The 23,734-nt window shown below is 43.0% G+C and overlaps 1 protein-coding gene across 1 annotated transcript in view; it reads right to left on the reverse strand.

Moving 5' to 3' along the window:
• rims1a (regulating synaptic membrane exocytosis 1a) overlaps positions 1-23,734 on the reverse strand; it is a gene marked incomplete at both ends in the record, with an annotated part of 137,708 nt that overhangs the window by 15,083 nt on the left and 98,891 nt on the right. The window contains 5 exons of the mRNA XM_080740637.1: positions 9,308-9,409; positions 13,591-13,680; positions 18,427-18,486; positions 19,427-19,528; positions 20,682-20,844. Coding sequence (XP_080596763.1) covers positions 9,308-9,409; positions 13,591-13,680; positions 18,427-18,486; positions 19,427-19,528; positions 20,682-20,844 — 517 coding nt within the window. The remainder of the gene's footprint in view (positions 1-9,307; positions 9,410-13,590; positions 13,681-18,426; positions 18,487-19,426; positions 19,529-20,681; positions 20,845-23,734) is intronic.

The raw sequence follows: 23,734 nt of genomic DNA on the forward strand, positions 1-23,734 counted from the left end.
CAAAGACTCAGGTCAAACACTGTAAGTGTAAAACATTTGAGCCACACATGTCAGCAAAACCCATATCTTTTCTTTGTAAGTAAAACTCTGATTTGACTGCACACACAACACAGAACATTCATTGACATCAAGTGATTGCGAGTGTTACTCTGGAGGTTGGAAGAACTCACTTATTCCAACTTTTCATTATAGGAACATTCTTTCAGTTGTCCCCCGCTTGCCTTATTATGCAGAGAAAATGAAACAAAATGGTGTTTGGAAACATCAACATATCCTAGAACATACGTTTTTGCAAGCTGGACCTCGGCTGAAAGGCCAAACAGCGCAGAGGGGGCATCGCCTGGTGCAGCAGTTTGTCAGAATGCATGTTTAGCGAAAAGCAGGGAACTAAACCCTTGTAGACTTTTGTCAGTCTGCTGCCATCGAAAGGTAAAAGAAAAAAAACTAAATCTTGTCTTGGGACACTGATGTCAGCAACAGAGCTGCAGGCAATAAAATAATAAAAATGGGTGTGGTGGATTTTAGGCGTGCCACTGTGGAAGCATTGACAGTAGTCAAGAATATTGTCATCGGCACGTAAAGCTACCAAGGTGAGCCTATAGCACGTTTTTCACCTTCTATGGCTTTAACCTTTGGAGGGCAGCAAACGCACAAAAGTGTCCAGGTGTTGAGGTACGCTATAAGCACATTCAACATTTGGGGTGGAAAGCATGTGGAGGAAAACACAACACGATGGTTTAAAATAAATCGTTTTACAGTGAGGGATCCTGTTGTGGAAAAAAAGCAGCAAATTAATAGTCAGACACTGAAAAGAAAGTTGTTGTCAAAGGAAGCTTTAAGCAGAAACACCACATATTGTACACCTGCACATGGCTATTTATTCAAACTCATTCATTATTACCATGTACTCACATGAAGACAACATAAATGATTATCAAGAAATCCCACCAGCGTTGACTGCAGCTCAAGGAGCTGAGGCACAGTCCATTATTTAGCAACTGAAATTAATCTTAGACCAGCTGAAAAGAAAAATATGTTTTGTCACAATTTTAGAGTATATCCGTGCCACAACCTTTTTTCTTTTTGTTGTCAAAAGTCCCTAAAAGTCAACCATAATGACAAAAATGTAACGTGTGATTGCACAAGCAAGTCCTTATGAGTAATCATGAATCATGATTTTCATTCACCGGTGTGATTTCCACAGGCCACAGCTCAATGTTATTCCACACGCAGCCTATATTGTCATTATGGGCTGCTGCTACTCTGTAAGTTCCAGTTTTAAACAGTATACTAAAATATGTATCTAAAAACAATTTGAGGTGAGAAATAGGCAATGTACTGTAGTCTCTCTCTCTCTCTCTCTCTCTCTCTCTCTCTCTCTCTCTCTCTCTCTCTCTCTCTCTCTCTCTCTCTCTCTCTCTCTCTCTCTCTCTCTCTCTCTTCTCTCTCGCAGTGTCAGTGCCGACACAAGGCAGGATCCCATAACCCGAGGTGACGGGATGGTTGGTTGAGACTGTGATTGGCGGAGACACAACCAGCCGCTGTTTTCCCAAGACATTTGTCAATAATGGTCGCAAGACAGATATTGCTGCTGGTCTTTAAAGGGATACCATCAAGATTTTCAATGCCATCTCTCTATACTTTTGTTTTAGAGCTAATGGTCCAATAGCAGCTCAGTTTTTAACTGAGCTGTCTTCTGAAATGAATCCAAGGCTGTACAGAACAGTCATCCGTTACCAGATAGATACCTTTATCACCTTTACCACAGACCACATTCATTTTTTAGACTATTATCATCATCATCATCATCAACAATTAACTGAATTAAATGCACATCGATAGTATGCATTTACGGCGTCCCTTTAAAGCAGTGCTTCTCATCTCAAGTCCTAGGAGCAGGGAAGTCCTCTGGGATCCAGGTGATTGATTGATTGATTGAATACTTTGCATAGGAAAAAGTACAGGATGGTACAGTTCACTGATACAAGGTCAACTAAAAGGACAGTCGGGAAACAGAATAATGAACAACAACAAAAAAGACACACACACACACACACACACACACAAACAAACACAGTGCACACACAGCGACAACAGACATCCGCTCACCTTTACACACGCGCACATACTGTACACATCTACACGCTCACACAGCGACAGGCACACAAAGCCGAGAGCTGTGCCAACCACGCCGACACCAGGCCCGGCGGCACGAGGGGGACTGCTGGGGCCCGAGCCCCATCACGCGGACCCCCGGCCCCATCAGTGAAACCGGCAAATACTCGAAAACAGGGGTCTTCAACGTTTTTAGGCCAAGGACCCCTTAGTTGAGAGAGAGATGAAGCAGGGACCCCCACAACCTTTTCATAGATTCCATATCGTTTCATTGTTTGATAGCACAATCGTCAGTGTATTTTGGATTCATGTCAATTTGTGTTTTCAGATATTTAACCACTTGACCTTTCACGCTGTACTTAGTCTGCTCCTTTTCCCCTCTAGACCAAACCTTTGCCGACAACGCGTCGCAGCGCGAGGCGTTGTGAGCTTGTAGATCTGCTATTTTTGGCTAAAGTTCTCAGAATATGGACACTAGGGTTCAAGTGTTTAATAGAAAAAAGGAGAAAAAAAAAGTTTCTATCACACAAAGATTTGGAGGACCCCCTGCAGTAACTCTGAGGACCCCCTAGGGGTCCCGGGCCCCCTGTTGAAGACCATTGCTCTAAAACAAAGGCCAAACACTAATCTGCATAGTGGTCGCAACCTTAAGCTCACGGACGGCCCCATTAGCCATTGAGTCCTGCCGCCGGGGCTGGCCGTCACACAAATACAACACACATGCACACACACACACAGACACACAGTTGAAATATGAAGGAGAGAGTGAGTTCCTCTCCACTTGAGGGCATGGAGTGATCAGCCTGTGTCAGCCTATGGGTCCGACTCAATGTACAGTATGTGTTGAGTGGGGAAGCAGGGGGAGGGGGAGGGTCCCCTTACCAAGCGGCCGCAGAGGGGCCTTCTTTCCTCTGGAGCCCCTCAGGATGGAGGTGGGCTTAATTTGGACTCTGATACGCGCACACGCGCGCGCGCGCACACACACACACACACACACCATACAAATCCCACAGAGGCCAGCCACACAGTGCCAGGCAGCATGCAGAAAATAAACACGAAAATAGGGAAAGGGATAATAAAAATGGGGACAGGGGTGAAAAAAAAGAACATAAAAACATTTAAACAAAGGATCAAGCAAATACAAAGCCTGCTAAATATGACATCAGCAAAGCTGACAAGCCAAGGCCCTAGTAACTAATGTACTGAGTTAAACAAGGCTGGTCCAGACAGCATAACCTATAAGATATGGAATAAGAATACTCATAATTATGTGTATCCGTATAAACAGATTTAGGCTTAGATATCTTAGACTTATCTTAGTTAGGTTTAAGATAGGTGGGATAGCAAGTTGCTAGAATCAAAAAATTGACCTTGATCTCGATACGCACTGTTGGTGAATTGGTAAATTACGTTTGGGCAAATTCATGAAATCTCTTTTCTCCTACATTTGATTTCCTATGTTCAGGCTGCAATCCATAGTTTTGTGTACATTGTCTCCCTCTCCTGGTAGAGAGAAGTAATTGCCAAACTAATTAGTAAAGCATATTTACTAGATATGCTTTACTTTTTCTAGTGTTCAACCCAGTGTGCCATCAGCTTCAAATGACAGAAGGTGTCCTATACCAGGATTTAAATGTCTTAAAATTTAGGCCTAGAATTATGTAATGCTTTAACTATTGAAAATAGCAGATATACAAGCTCACAGTAGATCTGCTATTTTTTTTTAAATCGTGAAAATTATAATTTTGACCCGATTCCTATGTTTCTATGTCAGCAATCTGGCCAGCCATCGTCAAAGAAAAGGTCCTTTTCACTTAACTGGAGCTCAGTCTGTTCTTGAGAGACTACTGTGTCAGTGGTTCTCAAACTTTTTCATGTGAAGGACCCCCAAAATGATATGCATTTGGCCAGACCCCCATCACAAAATATTTAGTTCCAGGGACCCCTCAGAAGCAAAATTTGAGTTGCAAACGTTCGCTTTGAAAATACATATATTCAAAAAATTCCACACATTTTTACGACTTTCATTGTAGGCCTAAATGGGTTAATGGAAGAGTAAGGAGACCACCTCCAAACACTGCAGATATATTGTACTACCATACTGTACACCACCATAGAGCAGTGGTTCTCAAACTTTTTCATGTCAAGGACCCCCCAAATTGACACGTATTAGCCCGCAGACCCCCATTTGAAAATATATGCCAGGGACCCCCCAGTAGAGAAGATCTTCATGGCTCTAGCAGTGATTCTCAACCATTTTAATTTCAAGGACCCCCAGTTTGACATACATTAGGCTACGGACCCCCATTTAATGCTATTTCTATCTCTGGGACCCCGATTTATATTGTAAAATCAATGGTACACATTACACAATGGTACCATTTGTACACTGAGTTACAGACCTACAGCTGAAGGGTCCATTTGGTTCCTAACTATCATTTAGCTGGGGACCCCCTGGAACTCCCTCAAGGACCCTGGGGGTTCCTTGGCCCCCACTTTGAGAACCAATGCCATTATAATATTCTTTAATGCTAAGCTTTAATGCTAAGTAGAGGGTAGCACGGGCCCCGAAAATGTGAGCCGAGCCGAAATGGAGCCGAGGAAATTTGGACCGAGCCGAATGGCCCAGAGAAAAATACGGATTTTCTAGCCCTCGCCCAAAATGGATCCGAGAGAGACTGGATTCGACCCTAAAATGGAAACGGGGGAAACGGACACGATCTGTCCAGGTCTTTGGCCCGAACTGTGTCCAATGCTATAGGATGCTTATGTTTTACCATTGCTTTTGAAACTAATAGCCTAGACAAAGCGCAGCAGCAGCGCACTTCAGCTGCCCCTCCGTGGACCGAGAGGTGAGAGGTGAGAGCTATTATTGCGGAGGGTTTTGTGCGCCGTGCGTCATGCATAACAGTTAGATTTTCAGCTCAGTCCCCAGCTGAACAATCACCGTGATATCCACAACAAACACCAACCTGTCCAGTGAGAGTGTTACTGTGCAGTCAGTGTCCACGACACCACAGCTTGCATCACAAAACTTTCCTCCTCCTGCGCTCTCGGCTGCCCCACCAGAGTAAACACAGACTGAGACGAGACGAGACGAGCTCGCGTGCGTCAGTGCGATTGTGTTGCAGATAGACAGATTTTCGCCGACTTTATGTCGCCCATCCCTGCAGATGATGTCCAGAAACATGCTCCATATAGGCTAATTGACGTTCCAACCTGCATCTTCCAGGTGGCCTTTGTTTGCGTTTCACCTCGCAAAAAAAAGCCCTCCATGATTTTCACTTCAACAGCAGTGCAACGCTTGAGATTGGATGCGCTGAACGGGACTCATTCAATAAGCGAGACGATAATATGGATTTGGGAGCGTAATTACAATGCATGTCTCATTAAAAACAATATATATTTTAAAGTTGAAGGGTAAATACAAAGTATATTTTTAAATCTCGGGTCCTCTCGGATCCTTGTGGGTAAATACATTTTGGAATGCCCCGAACGGACCCGAGGCAATTAGACCCTACCTTACCCTGACCCGAGGGACAAGTGAATATTTTAGACCCGAAACGGCTCGGTTCTCGGTTCGGGTCTCGGGTTATCGGGTCCTGTAAGACCCGTGCTACCCTCTAATGCTAAGATCAAAGGAATATTATTTGGGTACTATGGCCCCGAACCGTTGTAATGTTGGTGGTCTGAGAGGCTAAATGTCATCAAATGGTGGGCCGTGGCTCAAATGCCGAAATAAATAAAGGGCCTTGATAGGAAAAGGGTTGAAAACCAGCGGTTAATGGTGAATGGCACTGCTACTCGGCGTGGTGTGGCCTGCAGTGCCTTACCTGCTACTGTCAGGAAGCATCCTGCCATAACTCTGACATTCAGGGGCTTCCAGGATCCCAGGTTGCCTGGAGAACGAACGGCAGACGCCGAGTGGAGAACAATGATACAAGAAAACAGAAAAACAAAGATGGATGTGGGGAGGACGGAAGATAGCATGATGGAGGGATACATCAGTACAGATTGAGTTGGATTCTCTTTGGGCATTTACTTTTGACTAGGGATGGGACGATATGAACATTTCATATCACCATTATTGTGACAAAATAAATCGCGATTTACGATATCGCGATAATCAAAATCCATTATCCTTGGGCGGAACATTTGCCAAAAAATAGCAGATCTACAAGCTCACAACGCGTCGCAAGGCGACACGCTGTGAGCTTGTAGATCGGCTAGTGAAAAAAAATGACTGGATCAGCTACATATATAAGTACCTTTTACCAATTATAGAGCGTTTAAGTGGTACCGGATATGCAGCTCGGAAAATAAGAGGTGAATTTATCCCAGTGCATGACGGAGGACGATATCCCGATGAATTAAATCTCCACAATACGATTATCGTGAGTGTTTTTTATCACGATAAACGATAATATCGTGTATCGTCCCATCACTACTTTTGACTATATGAGTTTATGAGCTGGACGAAAAGGAAATAAGGAGTATGATGTGACTGATGGAGGAGGGGGGGGTGGGGTGTGAGTGGGCCACACTCACTCGCTCATTCTTCAACTACTGTGTGTGTGTGTGTGTGTGTGTGTGTGTGTGCGCGTGCGTGCGTGCGTGCGTGTGTGTGTGTTTGTGTGCTGTCACGATTATGACATTTTACTTGACGATTAATTGTTGCCCAAATAATCGCGATTAATGATTTAATTGTGTTCCTGTCATCGTACATTGGAACATTTCTGTTTGGCTTTTAGGCTTCGTAAACTAAAGTTGCACAGGATAAATATGACAAATAACTTACATTAACTTCATACTTTGTAACTTTATACTCAATTTTTTTAACATTTTGAAAATATATCAAGATTTCTCAACATGGAAATGATTGACAATTATGACGATTATGCAAAAAGGAATTGCGATTATCTCAAATAATTGCGATTTGGCAATTATGTAATAATTGTGACAGCCCTAGTGTGTGTGCGAGTGTGAGTGTGTGCGTGTACCTCTTCTTTGTACCGAGGTGATTTACAGCCTCCTGAAAAGGGTGTAGCATCCATATTCTCCATTCAAGCCATGAACATGAGAATGATGAGGATGACACATACACACACGTGCGCATGCATGCACATGGACACACACACACACACACACACACACACACACACACACACACACACACACACACACACACACACACACACACACACACACACACACACACACACACACACACACACACACACACACACCTATGATGTTAATAATGGACAATGTGAGATACATATCATTTGCACTGAACTTTTATCCTTGACCAAAAGCACCTCTTCAGGTACTGCTGGGAACAGGAGACGAGCACACATACAGACTGTACACACAGTAAAACCCAGAGTGTCCATTTAACTCTTAAGAGCACTCTCAGAGTTAAATAAACACTTTCTTTGCATTTGACTACAGTTGACTACAGGGCCAGAAGAAAGAAAAGCTCTTGCAGTGAGCAAACTGAGCAGCACCATAACCAACAAACACCATAGCGCGGCGCCAAAGAAACACAAGCTGCATGACCACAAACTAAACGTTCGACAACGCAGACTGAAACAAAAGGGCACCAACTACATGACATTTAGCCCAGGCTCGGCTGCAGGATGAAATGACTGAGGGGGCAGTTGAAAATGGTGAGGGGGCACATCTCATTTTTATATTAAAACAATATATATTTTGATGTTGTCGAGTGGAAACCTTGTATGTCCAATACCGTTGGTTTTATATTTATCATTTTTAAAATTATTTAAACTAGTGAAAATAGCCGATTGCTTGTAGATCTGCTATTTTCACTAGTTTTGTGCGATAGTCTTGGAAGATAAAGCAAGGCTTTACTTTACGATAAAACATAGAAATGTGAAACTCGGAGATACAAAGTTTCTGCCTGACAGTGACAATAAAGGCCCCCTCTGGCACCCCCGTGGCGCCGGGCCTGATTTAGCCTGCAGCAAGTACATACTAGAGCAACAGTACGTCACCACAAATTAAAACAGCCATTCGAGTTAACTTGTGCACAGCGTCAGCATCTAGCGGACAAACAGGAACGTGTTAAAGAAACGTCACAAAGCAATATTGTTGCTTTTGACGTGGTCCTCCATCATGATTTGACACATTCACTCTCACATGTTCACATATTATTCGCCACACAGCTGACTAGAAGTAGTTGCGCGCGTAGTTGGGTGCCACACGCTGAAAACAGCCGATCTGTAAGCTAACAACGCCTCGCATCTCAGCTTGTTGTGAGCTTATAGATACATTTTTTGGCAACCAACACCGCCGCACAACTAACTATAAATGTATTGAATTCAATGCAATCATTTAGTAGTTAATTAAGAATGTATTCTAGTTGCATTTATTTGGTTTCAAGAAATTTCAGAAAAGAAAAATAACAGTTAAGAAATGTAATTAAATCTAAAAAGATTACTTGAAAACAGCAAAAAGATTTGCCTTCATGTGTCACTTAAAATAGGATGAAATAGATTTGATGAAAAATTTGATGAAACAAAGTCAATCCCTATGCTCGTAATCTTCTGCAGTGTAACAGGAGCCAGCAGTTAGGTATAGCAGGAATAGTTAGAGGGTTAGGTTTGAGGTTAGTACATTTGCTACCAGCTACTAAGGACATCACCAGAATCTAGCAGAAGGAAGACAGAGGGAATGGGAGTAAGGATAGCTGCAGACGATACTGTAGGTAGAGCTTGACATTTGCCCAAACCCAATCTGGGAACCCATTCCGTTTAAGAAAACATATTTTCTTTAATTGAATAGCATGCTACTATGTTTAACCTCTGGAGGCAAGCTTGTTTAAATGCCTGAATAACAGGAAATCAGGCTTGACTGCTCCCCTTTATTCTAATTTGCTTGCTTCCTGCTCAAGGGCCTACCCCCTTAGGAGAGCTCATATTCAACTAAACAGCGATCCTGCAGACAGATTTTCATTACAAACTGAAAATCTGTCTTGCGAGTTTAGTCCAAACCCACTGGGACTTGACTTGACAACAAAGTTGAAGTATAGTCTAACTAAATCCATTGGTTTGGGGTCCAATTGAAACATATGACAAATCAGCCTTCAGACCGTGGTTTGGGGTACATTATAAATTGCTTAGGGTTTGAGTCGGGCGGGGTTCAGAGTCAAGCTCTATGTAGACGCAGTTACCGAGCCAGGTAGGAGTACCTGTCATCTTCAGGAGAGGCGTGTTGGATTAGAATCCTGGGGCTTGCCGGACGCCTCCAGGGCAGAGAATGGTACAAAGGTTTTCTATGTACAGGGAAGACACGATGGCTCAATTTCAATGAAGCTGAACGCACCCTTGCACAAACTATGCTCTTCTCCAAGTAGACGCTTCCTCCTGCTCTGCAAATGAGACCTTTACCACAGACGAGGACCTCTCAACACTCAAGATCAGGTCTTCTCACCAAGTATTTATCCAAAGAAGGCTTTTGACAATGTGTAAACTTTATAGGAATTTGTTCCAATTTAGCCTCACAACCGTGAGGTTTGATTTTATTCTGAAGTTAAATTTACACCTGCGAGTTAAACTAACTCCAAAGTATTTAATACTCCACTTTTCCAAGGATTATCATTTAAACCACACCTGTAATGTGTGAACTTAGTGTTAATGTAACAAAGAGTATACATATGGAACCAAATGGACCTCAGTGTTAAATTAGACTGCACTCTGTCGAGGTGCCAACTTCCTCCTTGTGCACCCATAGTCAAATATGGCCTACTTGTGCGCCAGCAGAGCGTGCAAGTAGGATGATGAGCTCTGTATGTGGGTATGTGGCTCAGCTGTCAATGAGTATGTGACGACACCTGTTGGTTTGTGGTGACGTCACCAAGAACGCCCAGCCTTTGTACTGTCAGCCACATACCCACAGAGCTCATCGCCCTACCTGCATGCTCTGTTGGCGCAAGTAATCAACACTGAGGATTTTACTGTTGGGTGTGATATATCCTGTTGTACAGGAGAGTAAGATAACACCTACACCTTGACAACAGACCTGTTGTACAGAAGAGTGAGAGTCACACCTTGACGCAGTTTACTATGAAACCCGGCAGATCCTGTCCGTCAGTGTGACCTCATCAAACCCTGGACATCCATACATGGAGACGACTGGATCATCACCTAGATCTCCATATACTGTATGAAGCTGACCTCTACATCTGATTCCCAGATGATGCCCTGTTAGGGCAACCGCACTAATGTAATCCGTGTTATGCCCATCAATATTAAGCCCATATCTGGGAATGCCCATCCAATAGAATCATTTTTATGCCCATCAATATTAAGCCCGTATCTGGGAATGCCCATCCAATAGAATCATTTTTATGCCCATCAATATTAAGCCTGTATCTGGGAATGCCCATATATGGACATAGTGTCAGTCTAACCAGTGTGGTTGCCGATACAAAAGTCACACTTGCAAATTAATTCAGTCCTTGTCCCTTCTATGCCCATAAATGCAGATCCATGTCCCGATGTCATCAATATTAAGCGCATATCTGGGAATGCCCATATTTGGCAATGCCCATATTTGGCAAGGCCCATATATGGACGCTCCATATATGGCCAAGACAGAATTCATTTCCAAATCAAGACTGCTGAAAATCATCACCTGGATCTCCATATATGAAGCTCACGACACTGACCTCATCAAATCCTGGATATCCATACATGGAGACAACTGGATCATCACCTAGATCTCCATATATGGAGCTGGTCAATACCTCTACATCTGACCTCACGGATATAGCTGACCTGTTCTGACATCACAGTGATGACTCGACCAGCTCAGCAGAAGGGTATATATGCCAAAGCACCCATGTGCACTGCACACACCCATGTAGGGCAAGGTCGCTTCTCGCCCTTAGGGTGTCTTACTGGTGCTAGTTATTATAGAGTGTTTAGTCCATATTTGGACTTCAACCTTATCCCCTGTGAGGAGTTAAAAGCAGTTTCAGTTTTGGTGGAGGAGACCGGTTTTCCTCCAATCAGGAAAGAGCGGGGCCTTACTCCAGTCATGGTCAAGTGGAGGCGGGCCTTAGGTGCACCAAGGCTTGCCCCCACTTGATCATGATTGGAGGAAGGCCCCTGCCTGTCACCTACATGAAAACTGAAACTGAAACCTAAACTAAATCACTTGCCTAACTTTAAGTACAGAACTTGAGTAAATGTAGGCTACTTACTTACTGAGTAGGAAGGAGATAATTATAGATTTATATTATTTTGTGGATGTGGGAGAGATCACCAACCAACAACCAGAAAGAACCAGCATTTCTTTAAGACCCACTAGGAACACTGGTACTGATGGTTGCATGTGAAAAATATTCAGGTATTTACTACCTTCCTTGTCCTACTGGCAGACAGTCACAAAAACACACTGACAGACCCTCTTCTAGACAGCTGGGCCCCTATTAGTGGAGCGGCGTAGCTCTTGAAACATGTCAAATCGTTCAATTTTGCGATACAAGCGCCAAACTTGGTAGATATGTTGATTGATATATTAGAAACAAATCTGGATATCGGGCCGTCAAAAAAAATTATTTTTCAAAATGGCCACTGGCGGTTTGTTAAACCTTCCTAAATCACCCTCTAGGAGCGACAGTTTTAGTGATAGGAAGCTGAAATGTTGCATGCTGTGTGTGCATGTTCATGTCAATTGGTTAAAAGGGGGTGTGGCAATGGGAGTGGCCTATCATAAAAAGGTGCATAACTTTGATATAGATGCACAGATTTGCACAAAATGTTGTAGAAAGGTTGGTCACGACCCAAATAACATCTGAGTAACTGTTCACACCATCTTCCAAAAAAGGGGTTTGTCATTAGGACCAGTGTAATACCAGTGTAGTACCAGTACAAAACCAGAAGCTCCCTGTGGTCCAAACACCCAGAGGTCGTAGCGGCACGGGGCAGGGTGGAGGAAGCATGGCTTGGCTTTGCATGTGAGCCTACGGTGGAGAGACGTGGGATACTGAACGAGGCCAAACAGCTTCTCTCCAGTACCTATGATAACATCAAGGGGGAGGAACTGATGGAGAGGGTGCAGAGAGTCCAGGCAGCGCATGGTGAGAGGCAGTATCCTCATTCAGTATCCCACGTCTCTCCACAGTAGGCGCACATGCAAAGCCAAGCCATGCTTCCTCCACCCTGCCCCGTGCCGCTACGACCTCTGGGTGTTTGGACCACAGGGAGCTTCTGGTTTTGTACTGGTACTACACTGGTATTACACTGGTCCTAATGACAAACCCCTTTTTTGGAAGATGGTGTGAACAGTTACTCAGATGTTATTTGGGTCGTGACCAACCTTTCTACAACATTTTGTGCAAATCTGTGCATCTATATCAAAGTTATGCACCTTTTTATGATAGGCCACTCCCATTGCCACACCCCCTTTTAACCAATTGACATGAACATGCACACACAGCATGCAACATGTCAGCTTCCTATCACTAAAACTGTCGCTCCTAGAGGGTGATTTAGGAAGGTTTAACAAACCGCTAGTGGCCATTTTGAAAAATCAAAATTTATGATGGCCCGATATCCAGATTTGTTTCTAATATATCAATCAACATATCTACCAAGTTTGGCGCTTGTATCGCAAAATTGAACGATTTTATAGCCACGCCGCCCTACTATATAGAAACCACCAGTGAATTAATTCCCACACGGCACAGGCCAGCTATACAGCATCAATGACCCAGGTATGTTTGGTTGCACAGATTTGTGAAATTGTATTTTTTTGCCTCCCTGTCCCTATTTGTTCACAGTACACACAGAGCATTCTCATTTTCTCATTATTGTTCAATTATTCTAAGACTTTTGGAAACCAGACTATTCTGCCATTGGGAGAAGCTTTGAATTCTATGAAGGAAAATTGCAACTATGCGCCTCAGCCTAGGGTAAAGCAAGGTTATTTTCTGCGATAGTTGTCGAGGTGCAGCAGATTTCTCTAGACTAGAGCATTGCTTTTAACACCACACTGCCCGACAACTCCAGCTGAGGTGGTGGAGCTTCTACATGTGCAGATGTCAAGCAGGGCACGGGGAACATGACCATTTGGGTTTGTGGACTGCGGAGCTCAGGCACGAACAGATAGGGTGAGGAGTGTCGGGGACAGCTTGGCCAGAATTTGGGTGAGGCTGCGAGGGTAAGGAAGGGACTACGCTGTAGCTTGTACAAGACTAGAGAGAACAGTGGACACTGCAAGTTCTTTGTAGGAAGAGTAAAAGACCAGAAAGGAAGGAAAGATAAGCGACAACTAGGTGAGAATGAGAAACTGACAATGAGGAATAAGGTAGAGCAGAAGAAAAACAGGGCATGGAACTAAAAGGATGACAGGGAAGCTAAAGGAGCACAGGGGGAAATAACTGAGAGGGTGGAGTCGTGGTTAGGTACAGAGGGTGCAGCGGTTAAGGTGGGGGCACAGGGCTGGTACCTTTCAGACCGTGGTGAGGGGGCATGATTGTCTGGAGTCAGACAGTTGATGCTAGCGCTCCTAACCCTGTCCAGAGAAGGCTGAAGATCACTAGTCACCACCAGAGCACAACATGCCATCCAATGCAGGAAGAGAGAAGAGGAGGAGAGAGAGGAAGAGGAGAGGGGACAGGAGGAAAGGACAGAACCAAACACAAAGAGAAAAACAATGGAGAAAAAAATAAAAGTTAGTTCCACAACAGAACCGTGGTTGATTGGTTGGCATGGAGATGGGGTTGAGACGGGTTGCCACGGAGATGGCCTTGTTATGGAAACCTTGTTGTTGTTCTGCAGTAGGTCTAGGAACTTTTCTGATGACATGATGACCTACAACGAGACTGTTGAACTCCAAGTGGACTGTAGGACTGTGTGTGTGTGTATGTGTGTGGGTGTGCGTGTGTGTGCGTGCGTGTGTCTCTTACCTAACCGTAATCTCATCTGTGAATCTGGGAATGCGGTGGTGTGTTATGGAGCGACGAGTTGCCGTGGAAACGTTTGACCCCAAAGCAACACTTGTCTTTCGACTTGCAGGCAGGGTGGAGCTATGCCACGACAAAAAAATAAAAAATAAATAAAAAGCATGCAAAACTAAAGAAACTGAAACGGGAAAAGGGTTTCAAGCTATTTGTTGCTGTATACTCACACAAAGAGACTTGTCCATAGGATTGGGGGATAAAATAATAAAAGTGCATGTGGGAGTGCATGTGTGCATCAAATGAGACGCGGTTCGCCTGAAGCCTGATTTATCAGCTATTTAGCAACAGGAAGGTCAAGTGTCCTGCTCAGGGAGACCTTTGCGTTTACAGTAGACACTCAGGCAGAGCCCAGTATGAGAATACCGTATATCGTTGTCAGGTGGAAAATTGTGAAAATAGCCAATCTACAAGCACACAATGCCTCGTGGTGGGCTATTTTCACTAGTTTTGTGCAACGGTCTTGTGTGATGAAGCAGGGCTTTACTTTAAGAAAAAACATAGAACCTTGAAACTTAAGAGATACAAGGTTTCTGCCCGACAGTGACGATATGGAAAGTAATTCAATGTGCATGGATGCATGGAGGCTATGTGTGTGCAGCTTTGTGCATCTCCATTTGCACATAATGTCTGTTAGTAAGGGGATTTTATAAGATATTTGACCAATCTGCGAAGTAAATCGTTACCAAGAAATGTCTTCACCAATGTGTTTCTAAAGGTGTGTAATAATATGTAGGCCTACTAAAAGGTTGAAATTCAACTCCCGGGGGAAACCTCATAAAAAAAATGATTTGTGTTTGTGTCCCATTAATTTACTCCACAGGAAAAAAATACAAAAAATAAATCTGCTTTAAGTAGCATGTGAGGGGTCAAACTAGGTGGTTTTCATGATGCTGAATCCATTGCAATTATTTGTTTTGCACGAAAAACATTCCTTGGGCTAAAATCGGACCCACAAAATGATGGTTTAGTGATGAATCATCACTTTTCACCGTTTTGTGGTGGCCATTTGTTGCCCATGGAATGTTTTTCGTGCAAAACAAATGCTTGCAATGGATTCAGCATCATGAAAAACCCCTAGTTTGACCCCTCACATGTTACTTAAAGCAGATTTATTTTTTGTATTTTTTCCTGTATAGTAAAGTTAATGGGACACAAACACAAATCATTTTTTTTATGAGGTTTCCCTCAGGAGTTGAATTTCAACCTTTTAGTACATATTATTACACACCTTTAGAAACACATTGGTGAAGACATTTCTTGGTAACGATTTACTTCGCAGATTTTCTTATGTTCCCCTTACTACAGTATGTATCAAACGCAATACTTTCTCATTACGTAAAGTATAGTATGTGTTCATTTGAATTGACACTTATTTGCTGTGTACTTTGTCGATGACTGTCTCGAACTGGACTTACCTGTAAGTGACCTTGCCGGTGGCATTAAATAAGAGGGGCATCTTAGGTGGCAGTGTGCCACTGTGCCTAGTAGACCTCCTGGCATTCCACGTGGGTTGTGTGACAATGAGTGTGTGTTTTTGCATACATGCAAGGTGATAGAACAATACAGGGGTGGAAAGATGCAAGCAAGGTGAGATGAGAGGGGAAAAAATAAGAACTTAAGAGTTGTATTCACTGGAATAACATTCCTACATGGGAAAAATAATTGTGAACTGGAAAGTAGGCTATATTGGGACTTGTCAAACTTATTTCAGGATATATAAAATCCATATACAGTATCTTACAGCTATGTTCACAACTTTGGCATTAAGCTGTCATGCTTATCCACAGTCACAGCATGAGAGCAGTACTATTTGTACTAAGTTCCTCAGCTTGAATTATTAACGTGTCATATTTTAAGCAAATCAAGCCTAAGTTTAAGTGTCATGATTTCTTTTTACAATTCAACATGTGTGCTTAATGAAAAGAGGACAATTCATTGACACTTGAGTGAGGTTACTGGACAGAAAATGTCTTGAGATAGAGCCTACTGGTAAAGTAACTTTGTGAGATACTGTTTGGGCGGCAGCCCACAGCCCAGGGAGTTGGAAAGGAGAGAAAACTAAAAAGTAAAGCCATTTTGCAATGGGGAGGCAGACAGAATCTATGGGTATTTGGGGTCCCTGTCATGGTAAAGTTTGGGAGCCCCTAATATAAATGACAGATTAGAGCCTAATCACGTCTCCTGTTTGTCAGTGTTTGTCAGTCTGCTCTTGGTTTCCTGTCTATCCTGTCTACATAAAACAATTATCATATTTCTTTTTTTTTTAAAGCCTAGAGATAGGACTGATAAATGTCAAAATACAGGCAGTTTGTTTTTTTCTTACATTATAACTAGTGCTGTCAATAGAATTATTAAACACTTACATTTTAGATAAGACAAATATGATCAACTATGTAATAATAATTTGACAACACTAATTATAATAACAGATTCACCCAGGTGCCCACATGCCAGAGTGTAGAAGCAGAGAGGTTCTCAACACTACAGACACTTAAAAATACCAGTCAACTTTTTGAACACATCTCCAGTCTAGTCAGGGACAGCTTTACTTATTGTTTGGTTTGTTCCTAAAAACATACCCATAACATAGGAAATACTTTCCTCTCACTGCAGATAACATAATTTGCGATATATCATATACTTATCACACAGTAAAATCCAGAGTTAAAGGTCATCAAGGTCTGATTTTGGGCAATTTGTCAGGCATGCTTATCCAGCACAGTTTACTTTCAAAGAGCAGGCTTGGGGTTCATTCTGTTTCTTGATCAAGAACACATTGTCAGCCAGAGCACACAGCAGGGACTGTACAAGTCTATTAACTAAGTGTTAATGTGGTGTTCACAGCGGCCATTGTTGAGCTGTCCCTTACTGCAGTGTTTCTCAAACTTTCAAATTTCAAGGTCTCTCCTTAACTCTGACAGTGTACAAATGGAACCAAACTAACCCGTTAGGGTTCACCGTCAGAGTTGCAGAATTGTCCATTGTCCATTTAAACCCCCCTAAAGGAACCCACAAAGTCCCTGGAATTGACTTTGAGAACCACTGCCTTACTGGATACGGGAATGTGGGTGGGAAAACTGGCATTTTTTCCCCAAGAGTGTGACTAACTTACCTTTTTCAAGAGAGTGTTAGATCAAAGGGTTATGTGCACTGGTGCGGACATGATTACAGGCGATAGAGTTTAGGAGACCTTTTGCTTTAACCTCCCCTGTCAGTCAATGTAATGGAATGCAGGGCACACTGCAAAAGTTTGAAACTCGATTTAACTCGACTTGACAGGAGAGCTACAAACACTTCTTTGAGAGTTATGTTTTCCTTTTATAATCTTTGTGACATTTGGAGTGGCTTTGAAGATGGGAAGCCACAGCTTGACACTGGTGTATGAAAAGTGCTGGGGATTGAAACGAGGACATTACAAAGGCATGGTGCCCTCCAGTGGTTTTAGGAAGAATGGCAGGACTCAGTAACAACTCATTAAAGGAGAATTCCCGGATTAGCCGTTTTATTACCTAATTGTCTCTCTCATGCACGCGCGCACACACACACGCTCGCACACACACACACACACACACACACACACGCGCGCACACGTGCATAATACGTAGGACTAAGAGTTCCTCCATATAGACGTCTTGACATATCGCTGAACAGAGGTTAAAATATTAAACCAAGCTTCTATCTTAGCCATAAATTATAATTCATGTAGAGCACTTTTATTTTGAAGATGTTTTATCTCTACAAGAGTTATAACGACGAGAGATAGAGTATGCCCGGTGAGGCCGTTTTTTCCTATAAATGCTCAAAACATTGGGGACTGCCCATAAGTCCGAAGGTTCATTAGTCCGAAGGTTCATTAGTCCAAATTTAGTTAGGGTTACTGAGGTTAGGGTTAGGTATAGTATTCTTAACAGATTCGGATTAATGAACCTTCGGACTAATGAACCTTCGGACCAATGCCGCGGCACCGAAACAAGCTTCTATCTACTATGTTTTGATGACGATGAATTTGATCCAAGAGAGATGACATATGATCAGAGGGTGATCATATTACAGTCATAACGTGTCACAGAAGGCTGAGTGTATGCAGGTTTACAGTCCAACCAAACAATTGACAAATCACAAAGAATAAGGAGGGGTCTAGTTGGTGAATTTGGTTGTCACTTGGCAATGGCAAAGTAAAATCCGGATTGTTAATTCAATTCAGAGTTAAAATTAACACGCCAGATTAAGCTGTGTTGACACCACTGAGTCAAAACAAACCACACAAACACACACACATAAAACAAATGTACAGTCATCAATGTCGTGATTGGCTGGTTTACCTGGAGTGTAGGCACTCAGCACTTTTGCCCCGCATTGATTGGTGGATCATGATGACCTCACTGTGGGTTACCATGGGGATGGGTGACACATGAGGAAAATCAACAACGGAGGCGAGGACCAGAGGGACAGGAAGAGAATGTGAACAGGAGAGAGAAGCCACTGCTTGTATACACGCACACACGCAAGCACATGCGTGTGCAAACACACACACACACTAGGGCATTTACGAATAGTGATTTTTAGTATTCGAATTATTCAACCTCAAAGTATTCGAATAGTCGAATATTCGACAACTGACAAATATTAAGTAAGCAAGAGGCGAACATTGAGAAAATAGCAGATCTACATGCTCGCAACGCGAGGCGTTGTGAGCATGGCTATTTTCACAATATTTATCTGCGGAACCGAGTCCCTTTAAATGTAATACCTACAATTCCAAGTGCTTGTCAGGGTGGGGGTCCCCAGTTCAGTTCAAATATGTTTATTTTGGGGGTCGCGGCCTAAAAAGGTTTGAGAACCCCTGGTATAGAGCATTAACAAATTCATCCACCAGGGGCATTGACAACTCATTCGTATGACTTCCTATCTAGCCAAGTTTTATAAACTATATATTTTTTTAAAGAGAAAACAATAAAAAAATATATATATATTCGAATATTTGACTTCGGTGAACAACGTCGAATAGTGACTTTAATATTCGAATATTCGGTGAATGCCCTAACACACACACCAAAAGTTAAGGGGTAGTAACGGGGGCTAGCAAAGGGGAAGTAATGAATAAAGTGAATAATTCGATTCTTGACTGAACAAAAATTAATCACTCTTACAGAATCAACAAGCCTTCTGCTGTTCAACACACTGTCATGTTCTGTTACACATACACACACACGCACAGCGACAGCTCAGACAACTCCTGGAGACAGAATGGATGAGAGTTAGACACAGTATAAGCAGTGCGCAAACGCGCGCACACAGATGCACACACACACACACACACACCTGTCGTCCAGGTACTCCTCTTGCTGGGGACCTCTGGTGGCGTGGTGGTAACGTGTGGGAGACCGCGAACGGCGGCTTTGAGGAATCTCGTCGTCTAGACTCCTGCAGGTCAGTAGGAGAGGCGTGAGAGAGAAGTAGACAGACACAAACAATCAGAGGTGAAACCTAAACCCTCCCAGATCCCTGGAACAAAATATTTTGATTTTTGTGGTCTGCGGAATACATATTCTTTTGGGGGTTGCTGTGAAATCTTTTTAGCATCACTGATATAGCAACATCTTGTCTTTTCAGAAAACTGTTGGGATTTAGAACGGTGGTTCTCAAAGTGGATTCCAGGGACTCTGTGGGTTCCTTTAGGGGGGTCTAAATTGACCTATACAAGTCTGTAACTCTGACAGTATACAAATGGAACCAAATGGACCCCAATGGTGGTTTCATTTGTACACTGTCAGAGTTAAGGGGAGACCTTGAAATTTGAGAAACACTGATTTAGAAGACATTTTTACAGGCTGTGTGCCGGAGTTGAAATTAAATGCTTAATTAATACATTGTGGCACTTTGTAGATTGGCTATTTTTGGCATGTGACACTGGTGTGCAAAGAGTATGAATCAGGCTAAAACGATGCAGGCAGCACTGTCTGTTCTGCACCCCAGCGGCCAACACGCTGCCAGTGGTGGACACAATCATGTGATAATCAGATCCTTCTGTCCTGTACAGCAGGGGTCTTCAACGTTTTCAGGCCAAGGACCCTTTAGCTGAGAGAGCGATGAAGCAGGGACCCCCAAAACCTTTTCGTAGATTCCATATAGTTTCATCGTTTGACAACACAATCATCAGTGTATTTTGGATTCATGTCAATTTGTGTTATCAGATATTTAACCACTTGAACCGTCAATACTTAATAAACATGACCTTTCACTCTGTACTCAGTCTGCTCTTTTTTCCCCTATACAACAAAGCTCTTTGCCGAAAATAGCCGATTTACGAGCTCACAACGCCTCGCGCTGCGAGGCGTTGTGAGCTTGTAGATCTGCTATTTTGGGCTAAAGTTCTCAGAATATGGACGTTAGGGTTCAAGTGGTTAATATAAAAAAGGAGAAAAAAGGTTTCTATCACACAAAGATTTGGAGGACCCCCTGCAGTAACTCTGAGGACCCCTCAGAGTCCCGGACCCCCTGTTGAAGACCCCTGCTTTACAGTGTACAGTACACACATGGTGGACATGACGACGTCCAACCTTTCTCCGTACGGTACCTCTGTGCGGGGACTTTGGAGGGTCGTGAGCGGGCGCGCTCCTGCTCCTCTCGATGCGGGGACACGGAGCGCGAGCGGAGGTGGTGGCTGGGTGCCCTCTGCTGCTCGGGGACCTCCAGGGTGGAGGCGGGCTCCCGCTGCCTCTCCCGACCGCGCCCGTCTGCTGCTGGGCACCAAACCAATGTACACACATGCACGCACGCACACACACACAAAGGCACAGTAGAGTGCACACACATTGACGGACAGATATATATTTGCACGCACACATACAAAGAAAAAAGGACAAAAGGTTTGTAATTAAACTTGCAGTAGAAAGTAGAAATGACCATTGAAGAAGTCCCACTTTTTACATGTTTGCTGAGGCATTGCTGCCCTTTGATTTCACCCTGAAGATGAACTGTTTGCTCAATCTTTTTGGTACTAATGCAGAATAGCTGCAGGCCAAGGGAACACCTTGCATGACTATTAATGCCGTAGTGGTACAGGGTAAAGGGACTTCTTTAATGCGTACACTACAAGATCCTGAGTGTCAATTGAGTGTTGTTAAATTGACATTGATTTTGCAGTGTAGTATAAACTATAATTTATATTTGCAGGATATATGCAAGCACAATAGCTACCGCTCTGCTATAGCTGGAGCTGTAGTACAGATATTAGACATGAGTCAAGTCTCTTATCATGGCAGATGAATTTGGAGATGCCATGCCAAAGTTTCAGTTTGCCAAAACTCAACACCAAACCCCATACTAGTCACATGTGAACAAATAATTGTCTAGGCACTGAGACAACATAATTTATGGTCTTTATATACACACTGAAAAGAATATTGGAAATGTTTACTTTTGGGTAAAAAGGAAAAACAAAATAATGCAGGCGGGGAACTCAAATGTATGGGACTAAGGATAAATATGACATGTCATTACTGAGACAATGACCCCTTTGAAACTCGCAGTTGGGGCAGGGAGAGGGGGCTTAGTGTTGATTTGGAAAGTGATATCAAGATTGCCCATCATTAATATTCCATGCATGGTAAATGAATAGGTGTTAGAATAATGGTTTGTATTTTTCCATTCTTTGTCTCTTCAAGTCAGACCCTCAAACATTGTGAAAACATTGCTGACACACACACACAGAAAAATGGCAATGTCACAGTCAGCATTTGTACGAAAAGAAAAACGACGATACGGTTAGCCATTTGTTACACCAAGCAAACACCTCCCCAAATGACATGGAGTTGAGGTGTATGGTTGTTGGAGACGTCTTCTTCTCCAAGTTCATTGTTCTACGGCAGTGGTTCCCAAACCTTTTAGCCCGTGACCCAAAATAGAAATTAGACATTTGCCCGGGACCCAAAACGTCGCTTCGCGCCGTGTTGTGTGCTTGTAGAGCTTCTATTTTCACTACTTCTTAGACAATTGTTTTGTAATTCATGTTATTTCTTAGATTTTTATTTTATTTATTAACGCTTCCAGTGCCAGCCCCTAGAGGGCACCAAAGAATGCCAGACTTTCTCCCATAGGGGACTGCATTAGCATCCGGGGGCTCACGTTGCAGTGACGCACGTGCTCACGTTCGTGCACGTCATGGAAAGGTCCCGGATGATAATGCTAACAGAATAGCTATTCCCATTTTGTCATTTTAAAGATCATTTTTCGGCGATTTCGCCGTAAATAAACCTCGCGCCACATCCCTAAAAACACAATCCAGAGATATGGGCCTCCAAAGATGTGGTTTTTCATTGGATTCGGCGGCGATTCGCGGCTACGTTCGCGGCTCACGGCCGGCATGGCTTCCCCAGGATTTGGACCACTGGATTTTAAATTTAGGCTCAGGCTTCAGAAGGCCTCGGATCATTTTATTCATTTCATTAAAAATCCCGAACATGTTCGGGATAGGCACACTGGACTACGTTCCGGAAGCGGCGCTGAACATTCGGTGAACATTGGGGGTCTCAAAAATGTATTTTAAACCATTTTTAATGGAATATATCGTCGGACCATGTAAAATGGCTAGCTGGCTAGCGTAGGACGAGCCAGGACCACCCACGGCTCTACAAGCAGCTCAGGGTAAGTCAATTAATTTAAAAAAAAAATGTTTTGGATTGAACATATCCCGAACATGTTCGGGATAGGCACAGAATGAGTTAATACAATTACTTAGAGAAATCATTACTTTTTTTATTCGTGAAAATCTTTGCTTTTTTTTTTGGAAACATTTTTTGAAAATGTTTTGAAATAATAATTAAAAACAAAATGTACCCACAAATGGGTCCACAGACCCAGTGTTTGGGAACCAGTGTTCTACGGTAGGCCTATGAACCAGTGTTCTACGGTAGGCCTATGCGTGGCAGAACAATGTCTCATGGGACCATGGGCTCCAAGGTATGGAGCCTGAACTACAACCTCCTGGGCCGACAACCCATGATGATGAATGCCCTGCGACACACCAGTGTTTCCCACTTGACGTAATGTTATTTGTAGAGGCTGACTGACTAGTCATACAGGCCCACCCCCAGGTTCTTTTTTAAGGGGACATTTACTAAGATTCGTGGTTATGTTAAATTATGTTATTGCTGCACTTTAATGCATTAGCAAGTTCTGATTAATTTGAAATTAGTCCCTAGAGAAATGTAAAGCAAATTTCAAACGTTCATGACTTCTAAACAGCGGCAGACTTTTCACAACAAGAATAGTGTTTAGAGATGATGTTAACCTCACATTACATGGAAAAGTATTCTTCTTATGAAAAATATTCCAATGAAAGATTATATATTTTTAAATAGCTTGAAAAGCTTGAAATGGTTACTCTGTATGCCTTTATATATTCAGGGGAGGTTTTAGAATTCCAATAAAAAGGTTTATCTAAACTGCATTATGTACACATACAGACACGTGTATCCAAAAGGCACCCCGGTACAGTTAAGAACTGCCCGCGGGAGTTTGTGATTGGCTGAACCGGAGGTAGGGAGCGCTCCGGTGTGTTCACTTGGACAGCACCGAGTCAGTTCAAGCGGACTTCGCAACGCTCGACACGGCGACTCGCTCGCTTTA

The sequence above is a fragment of the Nannobrachium achirus genome (assembly GCF_963921795.1).
Source record: "Nannobrachium achirus genome assembly, chromosome: 13".
Taxonomy (NCBI): Eukaryota; Metazoa; Chordata; class Actinopteri; order Myctophiformes; family Myctophidae; genus Nannobrachium; species Nannobrachium achirus.